General features: G+C 42.4%; 2 protein-coding genes across 2 annotated transcripts; one reads left to right on the forward strand and one right to left on the reverse strand.

Annotated features, from left to right (window-relative positions):
- Positions 1 to 250: 250 nt before the first annotated feature.
- Positions 251 to 9,012, forward strand: LOC114049915 (interleukin enhancer-binding factor 2). The gene is made up of 14 exons (XM_027871365.1): positions 251 to 341; positions 1,597 to 1,656; positions 3,137 to 3,179; positions 3,661 to 3,765; positions 4,279 to 4,356; positions 4,964 to 5,066; positions 5,545 to 5,610; positions 5,908 to 6,024; positions 6,455 to 6,533; positions 6,801 to 6,888; positions 7,964 to 8,025; positions 8,116 to 8,230; positions 8,468 to 8,558; positions 8,753 to 9,012. The coding sequence occupies exons 1-14, from the start codon at positions 337 to 339 to the stop codon at positions 8,911 to 8,913; spliced, it is 1,173 nt and encodes a 390-aa protein (XP_027727166.1). The 5' UTR covers positions 251 to 336; the 3' UTR covers positions 8,914 to 9,012.
- Positions 9,013 to 9,603: 591 nt separating this feature from the next.
- Positions 9,604 to 11,767, reverse strand: LOC114049916 (SNARE-associated protein Snapin). The gene is made up of 4 exons (XM_027871366.1): positions 11,610 to 11,767; positions 11,272 to 11,318; positions 10,899 to 11,017; positions 9,604 to 10,265 (listed from the first exon to the last, which is right to left on the reverse strand). Exons 1-4 carry the CDS (start codon positions 11,750 to 11,752, stop codon positions 10,164 to 10,166), a joined length of 411 nt encoding a protein of 136 aa, XP_027727167.1. The 5' UTR covers positions 11,753 to 11,767; the 3' UTR covers positions 9,604 to 10,163.
- Positions 11,768 to 14,198: the final 2,431 nt, after the last annotated feature.

Raw genomic sequence — 14,198 nt, forward strand, 5'->3', positions numbered from 1 at the left:
GTGTGTGTGTGTGTGTGTGTGTGTGTGTGTGTGTGTGTGTGTGAACATTACATGATTCTTTCCACAGCGCCTCCTGCCGAATGTTCTACAAGTAGCTCCTGTCGCCGCTTCTCATCAAACTGATTCTCATTGGTTGTTTCCCAGTACAGCAGGCTCTCCCAATGGCTGATAATTCTGCTTGCCCGAGGAGACCAATGGGCGTGGACGATGGAATGACGCAGGAGCCAATAGCGACCGGTCTTATTGGAACGTGCCGGCAAGCAGCCTCTCCGGTTGTTGGCTCCTCAGAGGAAGGGGCGGTTGGCGGGGCCTCCATTGTTCAAGACTGTGGGAACCATGAGGTGAGACGCCGGGGGGCTCCAGGGGAGACCTAGAGCTGGGGATGAGGACCAAGGCTGGAGGCAGTGAGGCCAGAGCGCCAGCAAGCTGGAGGGACGGGTGTCCAGGACTTGGCTGGATCCCAAGGTCCCAAGGCCGGGTGGGGGAGGGATGGACTCATGGCAGAGCCCAGAATTTTGTTGGGGGAGGGAGAAACCCAGGGGAGCTCTTACCTCTTAAGGCTGAGGGAGTCGAGTCGTCGTCTCAGGGGACAGGGGAGGCAGAGCGCCTGGAGTCCTTGCCTCGGGTGACACTTATTACAAGGAAGCCCTTTCTGAGTTTTTCCCATTCATCTTGTCTTTCTCATCAAGTTATCTTGCAGGGCAGTAATAGAAATGGAAATCTCATTTAGCTAAATATAAAATAGTTGGGAATAAATATACCATAACACAAAATACTTATATACAGATTCAATTACAGAGTGCTCATGGACATAAATAGCAAATTAAATAGCTGGAGGAATATTCAGTGCTCATGGCTGGGCCCTGCCAATGTAACAAAATACTACCAAAGTTAATTTACAAGTTTAATTCTATACCAACCAAACTATGCCTGCATTCCCCAGTAAAACGAATGTAAGCTCCTTGAGGTCTAGAGCTGCTCCCATCCTCAGCATCTGGACCTGGAGCAGGGAACTCCTTGCACGTATGATTTCCTTGCCCTGGTAGGGAACTCCCAGTAAGGCATTTCCCCTGCTAATGCAGGTTGCCACCTATTAGTTTTAGAGTTGCCTCGGGCACTGAAGAAGTTGAGTGACTTGTCCAGGGTTACACAGCGAGTATGTATCTCAGGCAGGACTTGGAACCAGATCTTTCTGGCATCCTTATTTACTTAGACTAGCAACCTCTACATTAATAAATGTTTGTTGAGCACTGTAGTGCAGTATTTTTGCATATACTGCCAGATGCTGGGGATGTGTTGGTGGAGTTTGTATAACTCTTCTCTTAATTCTCTCTCAGTGCTATCCTAGATAGGGGAAGAAGGAGGGATATATTCAGAAATAAGCATTATGTAAAAACAGAAGATCAATAAAAAAGATTTTTGAAAATAAATGCTTGTTGAGTTGAATGTTTGAGAGGTTGGTTAAGCAGAATACGCATTGAATTAAGTTAACTGATAACATGGGGTAAAGAAACTGGGATAGGTTTGGATCAGTCTATGGTGAGGATGTTATTGGTTTCTTCACTCTGCATAACAATTCGATTGTCTTATTTATAGGGGTGATCGAGGCCGTGGTCGTGGAGGGCGCTTTGGCTCCAGGGGAGGACCAGGAGGAGGGTTAGTACCACCTTTGAGTACCAGATGGGTGTGTTTTCCACTACCTGATTATTTTCTAGTCTAAGTCGTTTTACAATAGAGGCTTTGGAGTGGGTAAATAAATATTGCTTGCTTTTTATGAGGCCATATTCTGTCTCAGACAACTCTCTCCTCCCAATTGTTTCTGTGACATCTTGCACTTATCCTGTTTTCTGTTCTCTTTCACATTGCCTCTATCCAAGTTCAGGTCCTTATCACATCTTCCCCAGATTATTGTAATAGCCTCATAATAGGTATCCCTGGTTCTAGTGTTTCTACTCTGTCATCTGCAGCTGCATAATTGATTCCTAATTTACAGATCTGACCATGTGACTCCCCTATTCAAAAATCTTTAATATCTTCATGTGCCTTTTGAATAAAATACAAACTCTGCTTTGATATTTAAAGCCCACCACAACGTGGCTCCCTCCACAATGTGGCTTCCTCTTGCCTTCCAGTTTTATTTTATATTACTTCTTTTCACCCTATCCCTTTTCTAGTTAAATTGGCTTGCTAGCTATTCACAGTATATAATATTTCATTTCCTGCCTCTGTGCCTTTGCATGGGTGGTTCCCTGTGTCTGGAATGTTATCTCTCTTCATGTCTACTTCTTAAAATTACTAGCTTCTTTCAGAGCTAAATTCAGGGGCTACTCCTGTAGGTCTTTCCTGATCTCCATCTCTCCCTCTCTATAGTTGTTTAGTTCTTTTTGTAACTTTCAATTTTACTTGTGTATGTATTGTCATTCTCTTTCTTCCCTTCTCTTCCCCCGTGAGACTGTAAGATATTTGAAGGTGGGGATAGTTTAATGAGGGCCTAGCATGCTCAGTGTCTTACATATGTGCTTAATATTTGTTGAACTGTTCCTGCAGTGGGTTGATTTTTGGTTCCATTCCCACCATGCTGAGAGAGATACCTCAGGTGGCCTTGTTGCCATTTGTGAGCGGTAGTTGTTTACACAGGTCTCTAGTAGCTGCAGAGATGTTTGCTCATTAACTATATATGGATGATAATACATATCCTGGAAACTACAAGCTTATGTGAATGAGTGGGTGTGAAGCTAGTATAAATTTTTAGTATCTCCTATTAAGTCTTCACACTACCAATGCTACCAATGCTCCGAGCATTTAATGTTTAATCTTATCAGAATAAGGTTATATAGGCAGATAGTGCTAGATGCCACATAGAAATTAAGAATCTTAAGTTCTATATTGCTAACACTTGCTTTTTGTTTTTTAACTGTGCAAAACTTCATATTTATTCAAGTGTGAATATGATGTCATGATAAAAGGATAGACTTTTACTGAGTAGCAAAAATGAGTACTTTCCTTATTTAAAAAAACTCCTTTTTACTGATGCCTTCTTTATTTTACATATGCTTTCTTTTTGCAGATGTGTCAGAAAGTCCCGTCCATTTGGTTCTGGGAAATGACTTTGTTTTCTTTTCTTTTCTTTTAAAAGGTTCAGGCCATTTGTGCCACACATCCCATTTGATTTCTATGTGGTGAGTTTGGTACTTTAATTTAACTTGGGTCTTCCACTTCTGCTTATCATAATTGTAGAGGCAGAGCCATGGTGCTCTGATGTGTAGTCACAAGTTCATTTGGGTAGAAATACGGTTTGGGGGAAGGGTTTGAGGTCCACTTGTATTTTCTTTCATACAGAAAGAGGCTGTGCAGAGTGAGAAGGTATAACCATGGCTGCTGTTGGCAGAAATTCATGATATTGTCACTTGTTTTTTGCCTTTTCTGGATACCTTGAGTTCTCTTTTCCTTGATGATCTGTTAATAAGATGTCATGATATTTTGGAAGATAGAGATTGTTGACTTTATATAAAATACTACTCTGGAATTTTACTGCCTTTATTTCTTTTTGATGTCTGGTAGAATACACTAACTCCTTCCCAGGATGTTTGTTGTGTATCATTTTCTGTCTCTAGCAATTGTTGTGATTCCTATTGTCATTTCAACTTCTTTCTGGTTCAGTGTGAAATGGCCTTCCCCCGAGTCAAACCTGCACCTGATGAAACCACTTTCAGTGAGGCATTACTGAAGAGGAATCAGGACCTTGCTCCCAACTCTGCTGAACAGGTTTGTTGTAGAGCTCCTCCCAATGTTTTCCCTTGATAGTTTACAGTGAATAGCCGAAGATGGTGTTGGGAATAGTTGCAGAGACTTACATTTGGTTGTTTCTCAGCTTTCTCATTTTGGGTAGAAGAAGGTATTGAGAAGAAAGAAGTGAATTTCATTTTCCTAAAGTGTAGGTCCAACTATATTTCTTCCCTACTCAATAACTCTTTTGCGTCTGGAATTAAATATAAGTTCTGTTTAGCCTTTAAAATGCTTCAGAATGTGGCCCCAACCCATCTTATTCACCTTAATTGTACGCTACTTTCCTTGAACTCTCCAGTCCAGCCAAATTTAAATTGCTATACCTTCTTTAACAATTGAATCTTGATTCAGACCCCAAAGTAACAATTTTTTTTTTTCAAGTTCTGAGACCTGGGATTGTCACCCATAATGTCTAGTTCAGCTATTCAGGCAATGACACACTTTTGGGATTTTTTTTAACCTTGGGCTTTTATATTTCATGTTATTTTTCAGGCATCCATCCTTTCTTTAGTAACAAAAATCAACAATGTAATTGACAACTTGATTGTGGCTCCAGGGACCTTTGAGGTGGTAAGTTTTTGTTGATTGAGGCCCGGGAGGAAGATAGCCTTAGATCTGTGACAGTTTCCTTAGGCCTCTTTTCACCTCACAGCTAGCTTTTATATGGCGTTTTGCATATGTTACCTCTTTTGATCACAACAATAAGAGGTGATATTATTCCCACTTTACAAATATGGGAACTGAGGCTAGGATAACTTAAAATGATTTGCCCAGGGTCACACATCTAGTAAGTGTTTGAGGCAGGATTCAACCAGGTTTTCCTGATTTCAAGTCCTACAGTATTCACTTATACCACCTAGCTGCTTTTAAGGAAGATACAGTGGAATCTCTTTAATATTCTTGGTGTTGATTGACAGGATAAATACTAATATAACAGGTTATCTGTGATGATAATGAGGCTTACATATAGTTTTTATTTATAACATGGATGTGTTTTTTGCTTTTTTGATTTTAAGATAGTATATTTTAATCTTGCTAATGAGTCATATGATATGTATAATATACTATGTAAAATAAAAAGACTGAAATTAGATCTTTTCTTCTATTTTCACTTTTGTGATTTCAATAGTTCTTTTTTCTGTTGATATTAACCTCTCCTCTCTCCCCTTTCCAACAGCAAATTGAAGAAGTCCGGCAAGTGGGATCTTACAAGAAAGGGACAATGACCACAGGGCATAATGTGGCTGATCTGGTAGTGATTCTGAAGATCCTGCCAACATGTGGGTGACAAGCTTTCTTGGTCCTGGGAACCAGCTGGGGTTGTGTTTGAGGCATTGTGGGCTCAAGATCCAAACTACAGGAGAGAGAATTTGAGGAAAGAGAGGGACCTGGGGAGGTTGGAGGGGAAAAAGGAAGTTGTGATTATTTAATTTGGAGGGGGATTAGGGTTTCGGGTATGTTGTAAAGTTAATAAATACTAACTGAAAAAAGTAGAGAGCTTGGAAATAAAAATGGGAATGGAATTTGGGAAATGTAAATAAGTACTGGTCAGGGGGAGGGGGATGGAGGCTGGAATGTTTTGAGCTTTATAATTTATTACTTTCCTTATGAGGACTGGGATTTTCTACAATGTTAGATAATCCTTGCTTATACCTTGTTTTCTAGGTATGGTACATAAGTAAAGCGCTAGGTGATCTGCAGAAATAACAGATAGTGGTTTTAGAGGGGTATTTATTTTCTACTTTTCCTTTTGTCTAGTGGAAGCTGTTGCAGCTTTGGGGAACAAAGTGGTGGAAAGTCTTAGAGCACAGGATCCTGCAGAAGGTTTGGCTTTATTACATAATATATATTGAATTCTCATTGGTGCTGAGCACTATATGGAATGCAATGTACATATCATTCAAATTAGGCAAATAAAACCATCAGTAAGGGATGGTGGTTTCTCAGAGGCTGTGAAAATTGGTTCCCTGGCCCAACCAACTTCAAGCTCTTTGTTCTAAGTTCTTGTTCTGAACTCTACTACAGAATTATTTGAAAAGATGACTTTTTTCCACTCCCAACCTCCTCTTCTCCAATACTTTGCCCATCTGATAAAGACTTTCATTCCTTTTGTTTCTTCAGTTTTGACTATGCTGACCAATGAAACTGGCTTTGAGATCAGCTCTGCCGATGCCACAGTCAAGATTCTCATTACAACAGTGCCACCTAATCTTCGAAAACTGGACCCAGAACTACATTGTAAGTCAAGCAGCTCCTTGGCCAGGGAATTTTGTGACCTAGAAGCATTGGGTACAGGTGAGCTTGCTGTTTGCTAGCCAGCATGCTCGATGTTATGTTCTATCTAGTTAGTGTTTGACTCATCCTGTGACTGAAGAAGTCACTGGATTTCTTACATGACTTTTGTAAGTCCTGAATAAGTATACCTGCCCACTGGGGAGGTTTTAGAAGTGAGAATTTATATGAGAGTGGTTCTGAGGCGGAATAGGAAAGTTTGTAATTTAGAAATAGTGCAGTAGCCATCCTGCTCCCTAGGTTGAGAAGTCAAGGAATGAGCAAGTGTGAGATGCCCTCCCTTTTCCCAGTGACTAAAATTTTGTGACAGTGGAATTAGGTTGCTCACAGGACAGTGTATTTATTTAAGACATCAGCTCGATCTCTTCTTTCCCAGTGGACATCAAGGTTCTGCAAAGTGCTTTGGCAGCCATTAGGCATGCTCGTTGGTTTGAAGAGAATGCTTCTCAGTCTACGTAAGTCAACCCAGTCAATGAGGTTACCTCAGTCCTTTTGTCATTTTTGGTATCAGCAATGAAACAGGAGATGTGGGGGATGGTAGGAATCCCTGAAACTGACTCATTTTTTTTTTCCAGTTCTTCCCTAGGCATGTCATTTTTACTTTATGCAATATAAGAAAAATGAGACTTGTAGTAGTTAACTCCCTTAAATCTTGTCTAGCATTTAAAAGGTTAGGGTCCAATATACTGTCCCTGCTGACCTAGGGTTCCTTTTTCCCTTAGGGTGAAAGTTCTCATTCGTCTACTAAAGGATTTGAGGATTCGGTTCCCTGGCTTTGAACCTCTCACACCTTGGATCCTTGATCTTTTGGTAGGTGAAAGAAGGGGCAATTGGGTTTTTTAATTTATACATACTTGTTAAGAGTGCTGAAATTAGACTTTGGAAGATCAGAGTTTGACTACTACCTCATATATTTATTATGTGACCTTTATCAAGTCACTTTACTCCCTTAACCAGTTTCCTTATTTGTAAAACGGTCATAATAATAGTACCTACCTTACAGGGTTGTCATTAGGATCAAATATGATCATGTATATATGAACGTAAAGCATTTTTGCAACTTTAAGGGTTCTATAAATGGTAGATATTATTTATCATGTGCAAAGCATTGTGTTAGTACACTGTGGGGAAAGTATAGCTTTTAGGTAAGATAGTACCTCCTCTCATAGAGCATAGTGTCTAACAGGAAGATGACACCAACTCAGGACTACAGTACAAGAGGGTGCAGTGTGGGCTTTTAAGTAGGTATTCTTTCCTGACCAAGGTGGGTGCATCTGAGAGAGGAGAGGAGGTGAAGCAAGGCAGCAGGCACTAGAGGGAGGCTTTAAAAAATATTAAGAATGTATTCCAGGCACAGAGAACTGCAGCCTAAGCAAAAGGAAAGAGTGAACACACAGTGTTTTCAGGGGCAGTGATCATGGCTGGCTAGAGTCTAGAAAGCACAGAGGGAAGTAACATGAGAGAAGACTAGAGCGGTAGAGTGTTGTCAGATGGTGTAGTGTTGGATGACCAGGCCAAGAAGTTTGAACTTGACTCGAAAGGGAAAAAGGAACAACAAAGGTGACCGCTGAAGTTCTATGTATTTATTGATAGTAGTAACTTTGAAAGCCGTCAGAATCTGAAAAAATTTGTTGAGACTTAAGTCAGATTGTAGACAAATAAATTAAAATTATGATCCATTGTTGATAATTCAGTAAGTGTTATGGACAGAAGGGGCATAAGAAGTCCTTGCCTTCAGGGCATAGCTACCTAGAAACAGAAATTTGAGATTCTTTCTGCTCATGATTTGTCTCACCTACTGCACTAAGATGACTTTAGGTTAGTTAAAAGGTAAATTTATCAGTTTGGTTCTGAGTTCTTCCTATCAAATGCTTTTCTTTTCCAGGGTCATTATGCTGTGATGAATAACCCTACCAGACAGCCCTTGGCCCTCAATGTGGCTTATAGGTACAGAGCTTGCTCCTAGGAGCTACCCTGATTTCCTTAGAGTGATTGACCTATCTTTGCCAACTCTTAACACTTTCCCTTATATCCTAGGCGATGCCTTCAGATTCTGGCTGCTGGGTTGTTTCTTCCTGGTTCAGTAGGGATTACTGACCCCTGTGAAAGTGGTAACTTCCGGGTACACACAGTCATGACCCTGGAACAACAGGTAATGGGAACTGATAGAAAATTATTTGGACCCTTAGCCCTTCTCTCAATCACAAGTCAGATTTCCTTTTAGCCCTTTACTAATTTGGGGGAATGCAATCTTTATAAAGGGGCCAGTGGAGGTAGTCGTTGAAGTAGACTTCAGCTGTGGTTTTAAGAGTAAGCCCCTCATTCCATCCTGAATGGTGTGAGTTTGGCAGGCATCTTCTGACTGATCTTCATTTTTGTTCCCATTCAGGACATGGTATGCTATACGGCTCAGACATTGGTTCGTATCCTGTCACATGGAGGATATAGGAAGATCCTTGGCCAGGAGGGTGATGCCAGTTGTGAGTGTCTATTAGGACTAAGTACTTGTTTACTGAGTCTGGATGGCAGATAGGCTTTTGTGCTGTTGAGGAGACATGTAGATATAACTGCCACTGTCTTACATGGCACAAAAGGGTACAGCATTATCTCACAACAAAGCAGACTCCCTGACTTTGCTGCCTGAGGTTCTTAATTCAGCCTCTTTTCCTTTTAGATCTTGCCTCAGAAATGTCTACTTGGGATGGGGTGATAGTGACACCTTCTGAAAAGGCTTATGAAAAGCCTCCAGAAAAGAAGGAAGGTGAGGAAGAGGAAGAGAATGCAGAGGAGCCACCTCAAGGAGAGGAAGAAGAGAGCATGGAGACCCAAGAGTGATTCCTTCTGATTCTTTCTGGGCTACCAAAGGCAACAGGCATCCTTTGTGGAGCCTGAGTGGTGGCATGTGTGAGGTCAAGGGAATTGTGGGACGAAAAAATAAGGCTGAAAACCCTCTGGAAGCTATGGAGAGAGAAGCATTGTCTTGTAGGTGATTTGATGCGCCGTTGACTCAGCTACGTGGCCTGTGCCACAAAGGGAAGGTATCAGCCTTCCTACGCTTTGTTCTTTTATAGATTTACACACACCTCTAATCCCTCCCACAGAACAAACCAACTCTGGAAATCCTACCGAGACCAAAACCTTCCAGAATTTTTTTTTGTTGAAATTATTGTGAACTGTTAGTGTCTGAAAATTGTTTTTGGTTTTTTAATTTAGAAACTATTAAAAGTCTTTCCTTCTAAGGTTCTTTTCCTTCCTGCAGCTAACAATATTGGAACTTTTCTCTTTGCTTAGTTTTGATGTTTGCTTTACAGGCTTCTTGCCAAATTACAGTTTGGGGAAAGCAAAGATTTTAATCCATTATAACACTCCCCTCTTCTCCTCAGTCTCCCCTTCCAGGCAAGTGCAGCAGTCATGATTGGAAATCTGACCGACTCCAGAAAGAGAGGCACAGAAAATTAATATCTTTAAAAGCCTGAGAATCTAGTCCCCACCTACTTATCATCCTGGAGTAAACCTAATACAGCATTACAGCATTAATACTCTGACATTTATTGAATTGTACACTTGACAGAAATGCTGCTGTGGCAGCTAAAAGCTAGTGCAATCAACAGAAGGGTGGATGGGCAAGGCCTCTTCACCAAGATCCTTTCCCCTCAAATCCTCAGTGCAAGCATAGGAAAAAGTACAAGTCACTATGAGGGAAGCTGTCCAGGGATGAGCAACTTAGCACCTAGCAGGAAAAAAGCCACCCAGGTTCAGGGTGCTGGGTGGATCTGGAGTCTGCAGCTTTTCCCTGTATAAGCCTGCACTCTTTTATAAACAGCTCTTTAAAAACTAGAATACTTACGAACTGATTCTCATGGAACTTTTTCAGCCTGAATTCAGGCAAGGGGCTACTTCTGGTGACCCAATCAAAATGGGTTAATCAAGCTCCCAAGTGCTCAAAACACAAATGGCAAAGCAGCTGTTTAAATACTCCATTTCCTTCCAGGTCAATAGATTCAGTGTCTTCTAGAGTCACAGTTGAAGTCTAAAGTTGAAGCAAGGCAATTAGAGAACAGGACTCATGGTTGTTCTGAGAAGCATTATTTGCTTGGGGAACCAGAAGGGTAGCCCCCTGACTCTAGCATGGCTCGCCGTCGAACTGTCTCCTTGGCAACACTGTGGTTCAACCGTCTCAACCGTTCCTGAAAGAATGAAAAAAGTCGAGTTCAGGCAGCAGGATAAGAATGATCTGGGAGTTCCAATCTTCTCCCTAAAAGCTCTTTGTATCACCTCATTGTTCACAAGGTCAAGCTAAGTTTGGCACTGGGAACAATAACTTCCAAACTTTTTTGAGATAATTCCCTAAAATAGCAATGATTTTTAGCGAATAGAGGGCTGACCTTGCCATCAGAGCTAGGTTCAGTTCCTATGTTACATATGTTAGCTGGATGACTGCAAATAACTTGGTATCCCCAGGTAACAGATTATAAATTACAAGTGAAGTGCCAATTTATATTTATGGAGGAATTTTTTCCATACTATTGAGTTTTCTATACCAATGAATTAACAGGTTTGAACTAAGAAATCTATATAATTCAATTGTCTCTGGAGTCAGTAGACCATGGTTTGAATCCTAACAAGGCACCCAGTTTCCTCATCTGTAAAATGAAGAGGTTTGGTTTTTCCATCTTTTAAAATCTTAACTGCTTTTATGCATATTTTAATAGTTTGGGAAACTGCCTGCCTCTTATATACACTTGGAGGTGGCAGATACCCCAGGATGTTGCAAAATCATGAGGGAAAACCTTCAAGTGGGCGTCCTGAGATTCCCCTACCTGAGCATTCTGTAGGATGTTATTAACCAAGACGACTCGTCTCCTGGCATTGAGGAGCTTCTTCACGTAGGGATCCAGGTCCAAAGCCACCTTCTGGTCTTCATTGATTCTGCAGAGTTCTGCAGGGCAAAAGGGGAAGGGGGCACTGCCCTTAACAGCCTCAATGAAAGTGGGGATGTTCACACAGCGGGGCAACCACCAGAACAGGTTCTAACTGGGGCGTGAGTCAAGGAGCAGGCACTGTCTTGAGAGCCGGGAGAGGGGGCACAGGAAATCCAGGCCCTAGAACAGGATTATTACACCCAAATGCGGGGGATTGGAAAAAAGGAGGGGTACGTGGCCTGTCGGGACCCGGAGGCGTCCGCTCACTCACCTGTGGCCAAACTGTCAATCTGTTCCCGCAGCTCCACCTGGCTCTCCCTGCGAAGGGAGACAAGGCCCGGCCCCGGTCAGTCTCCGTCGGCTCGCCCAATGCCCCAACGGCCTGGTCTGGGCAGACCGAGGCTGACGGGTACCGGCTGGCGCTCTCGCCTCTGCTCCGGCTCCGGCTCCAGCCCTCCGCGCCCCTGCCCCCGAGGTCCTAGGGTCCAGATCCGGCCTCCAGCCCCCGGCGCCCCCCGCCCCCGGGGTCCAGCGCCCCGCTTCAGCCGGTCCGACAGACCCGCCCCCTTCCCACGCCCCCGGAAAAGCCAAACCCCGCCCCACTCGCACCGAACCGCGTGCACATGAGAGTCGAGCTGCTGCACGGCGGGCCGCAGGAACTCCAGCAGCCCTTCCGCGAATAGGTCCCGGCCCGAGGGCCCGGCCACCGGCGTACCGGCCCCCGACACCGCGGCGGAGCTAGCCCCGGCCATTTCCTGCACTCAGCGAGACCGGAACCACTCGCGAGGGCCGCCGGGAACCCACCAGATCCCTCCGAAAGACGTCGCCCACGAGGGGGCGCCTGGGAAGTGCCGCCTTCTTCATGGGCGCTGGGACTTCTGGGAAATGTAGTCTCTGGGTTTTAAAGGGGATGGGACGAGATGCAGTGGAGATCGAGTTTTCACCAAGGCACACGGGGGCTGTAATTTTGTTTTCTTTGTGGGATTTTCGAGTTCGTTTTAATTTTTGTTCTTGTTTCTTGTTTTTACGTCTTCTATATTGTCCTCATAATAAAGAATGAAAAGAGGAGAGAATAAAGTTCAGCACAGTTAACCAACATATAGAAAAAAAATCTGATGTGTGATCTTTCACAACCATAGTCCCCGCACCCCCGCACCCCCGCATCCCCTGCAAAGAAGCAGTTAGGGATTGGGAAGAGGGGTTACGTCTTCTCCTGTTTCTTCTTTGGGTTCAAGTTTGGTCATAATTCCCCAGGATTCATTTTGATTATTTTGTTGGGCTTTTCATTGTTCTAGCCACCGGGTGTATTGTTTCCTGGTTCTGCTTATTTCACTTTAATTCGTGTAGGAACTTTAAGGTTTTGTAGACTAGAGGGAGAAGGTTTCTCTCCAAGGATTATTTCCTTCAGTGTACCAGATATCAATCCATCAACTAGTATTTATTAAGCATGTACAATGTGCTTGGCATTGCGCTAGACACCGGGTGTGACACAAAGACAAAAACCAAGCAATCCTTGACTTCAAGGGGACTGGTAAAAAACCAGGGGAAACAATGTATACATAAAACCAGTACAAGCATACTTCATCTTACTGAGTTTCGCTTTATCACTTGGCAGATTATTGTGGTTTGTTGGTTTTTACAAGTTCAAGGTTTGCAGCAAACCTGCCTTGCACAAGTCTATCAGAACCACTTTTCCAAAAGAATGTACTCACATTGTGTCTCTGTGTCACATTTTGGTAATTCTCCCAATATTTCAAACTTTTTCATTATCGTTTTGTCTCTTAAAGTGTTCTGTGATCTTGATGTTATAATTGTAATTGTTTTTGGGCTCTGAGAACAGCGCCTGTATAAAACAGGACCGTAATCTATAAATGTGTGTTCTGACTGTTCTACCGACTGGCTTGTTCTCTATCTGTCTAGCTCTCCTTGGCTTCGCTATTCTCCAAGACACAAAAATATTGAAGAATATTCCATAAACTTAGTTGATAAAGCAGCTTCAGGGTTTGAGAGGATTGATTCCAATTTTGAAAGATGTTCTACTATGGGTAAAATGCTATCAATCAGCATTACATGCTACAGAGAAATCTTTTGTGAAAGGAAAAGTCAATAGATGCAGGGAACATAATTGTCTTATTTAAAGAAATTACTGTAGTCACCCCAACCTTCAGCAACCAAAACCCCAATCAGTCAGCAACCATCAACACGGAGACAAAAGATCTTCCACCAGCAAAAAAGATTACCACGCACTGAAAGCTCAGATGATGGTTAGCATTTTTTAGAAATAAAATATTTTTAAAAATTTAATTTGGTATTTTTATTTGTCCCCAGTTACATGTAAAAAACAATTTTTAACATTCGTTTTTAAAACCTTGAGTTCCAAATTCTCTCCCTTCCTCCATCTCTACTACCCTCATTGAGAAGGCAAGCAATTCCATATAGGTTATACAACACTTCCATAATAGCCATGTTATGAAAGACTAACTATGAAAGAAAGTATTTTGTCATTAAAGTATGTACTTGTTTTAGTCATAATACTACTGCACACTTAGTAGACTACAGTATAGTGTAAGTATAACTTTAGTGTGCACTGGGAAACAAAAAAATTCGATATAGCATATTGTTTTATGGAGGTAGTCTGGAAACGAACAAGTATCTCTGAAAGTATGTGTGTATACAAGACAGCTACAGGGTAAATCAGGGAACCACTAGCAGCAGGGGGAAATCAGGAAAGTGCATAAAAGATGTTGACAGAGCTGAGTTTTAAAGGAAACAAAATTCTAAGAGGCAGAGGGGAGGTAGAAGTGTATTCCAGGGAAAAGGAGATCCAACTGCCTGGGCAAAGCCAGGGAAGAGAAATGAAATGTTGGGTGTGAGTAACCGTAAGAAGGCTTTTTGCATGAACAACAGTGTGTGGGAAGAAAAATAATGTTTAATAAGGTTGTAAAGGTAGGTGTGGTAGGAGCAATACCCTAACCCCCACCCCACCCCCTTGCAAGCTAGGTTAGCGATGAAACCAACCTAGAGACTTAATTGGCTCAGGGAACTTAAAGGCTCAAGTGGTTTACAGAACTTTCCGGTTGCCTGAGTACAAAATCGCCAGGAGGAGCTCCAGGCTTTCTCTGATGCTTGGCTGGCAGACCACCTTGGGCAACTCAGAGGGAGAGGAGCTTTACTCAGATGAATCAACTTGGGGGTGTT

The sequence above is a fragment of the Vombatus ursinus genome, unplaced genomic scaffold, assembly GCF_900497805.2.
Source record: "Vombatus ursinus unplaced genomic scaffold, bare-nosed wombat genome assembly UNPS02014798.1, whole genome shotgun sequence".
Classification (NCBI taxonomy): domain Eukaryota; kingdom Metazoa; phylum Chordata; class Mammalia; order Diprotodontia; family Vombatidae; genus Vombatus; species Vombatus ursinus.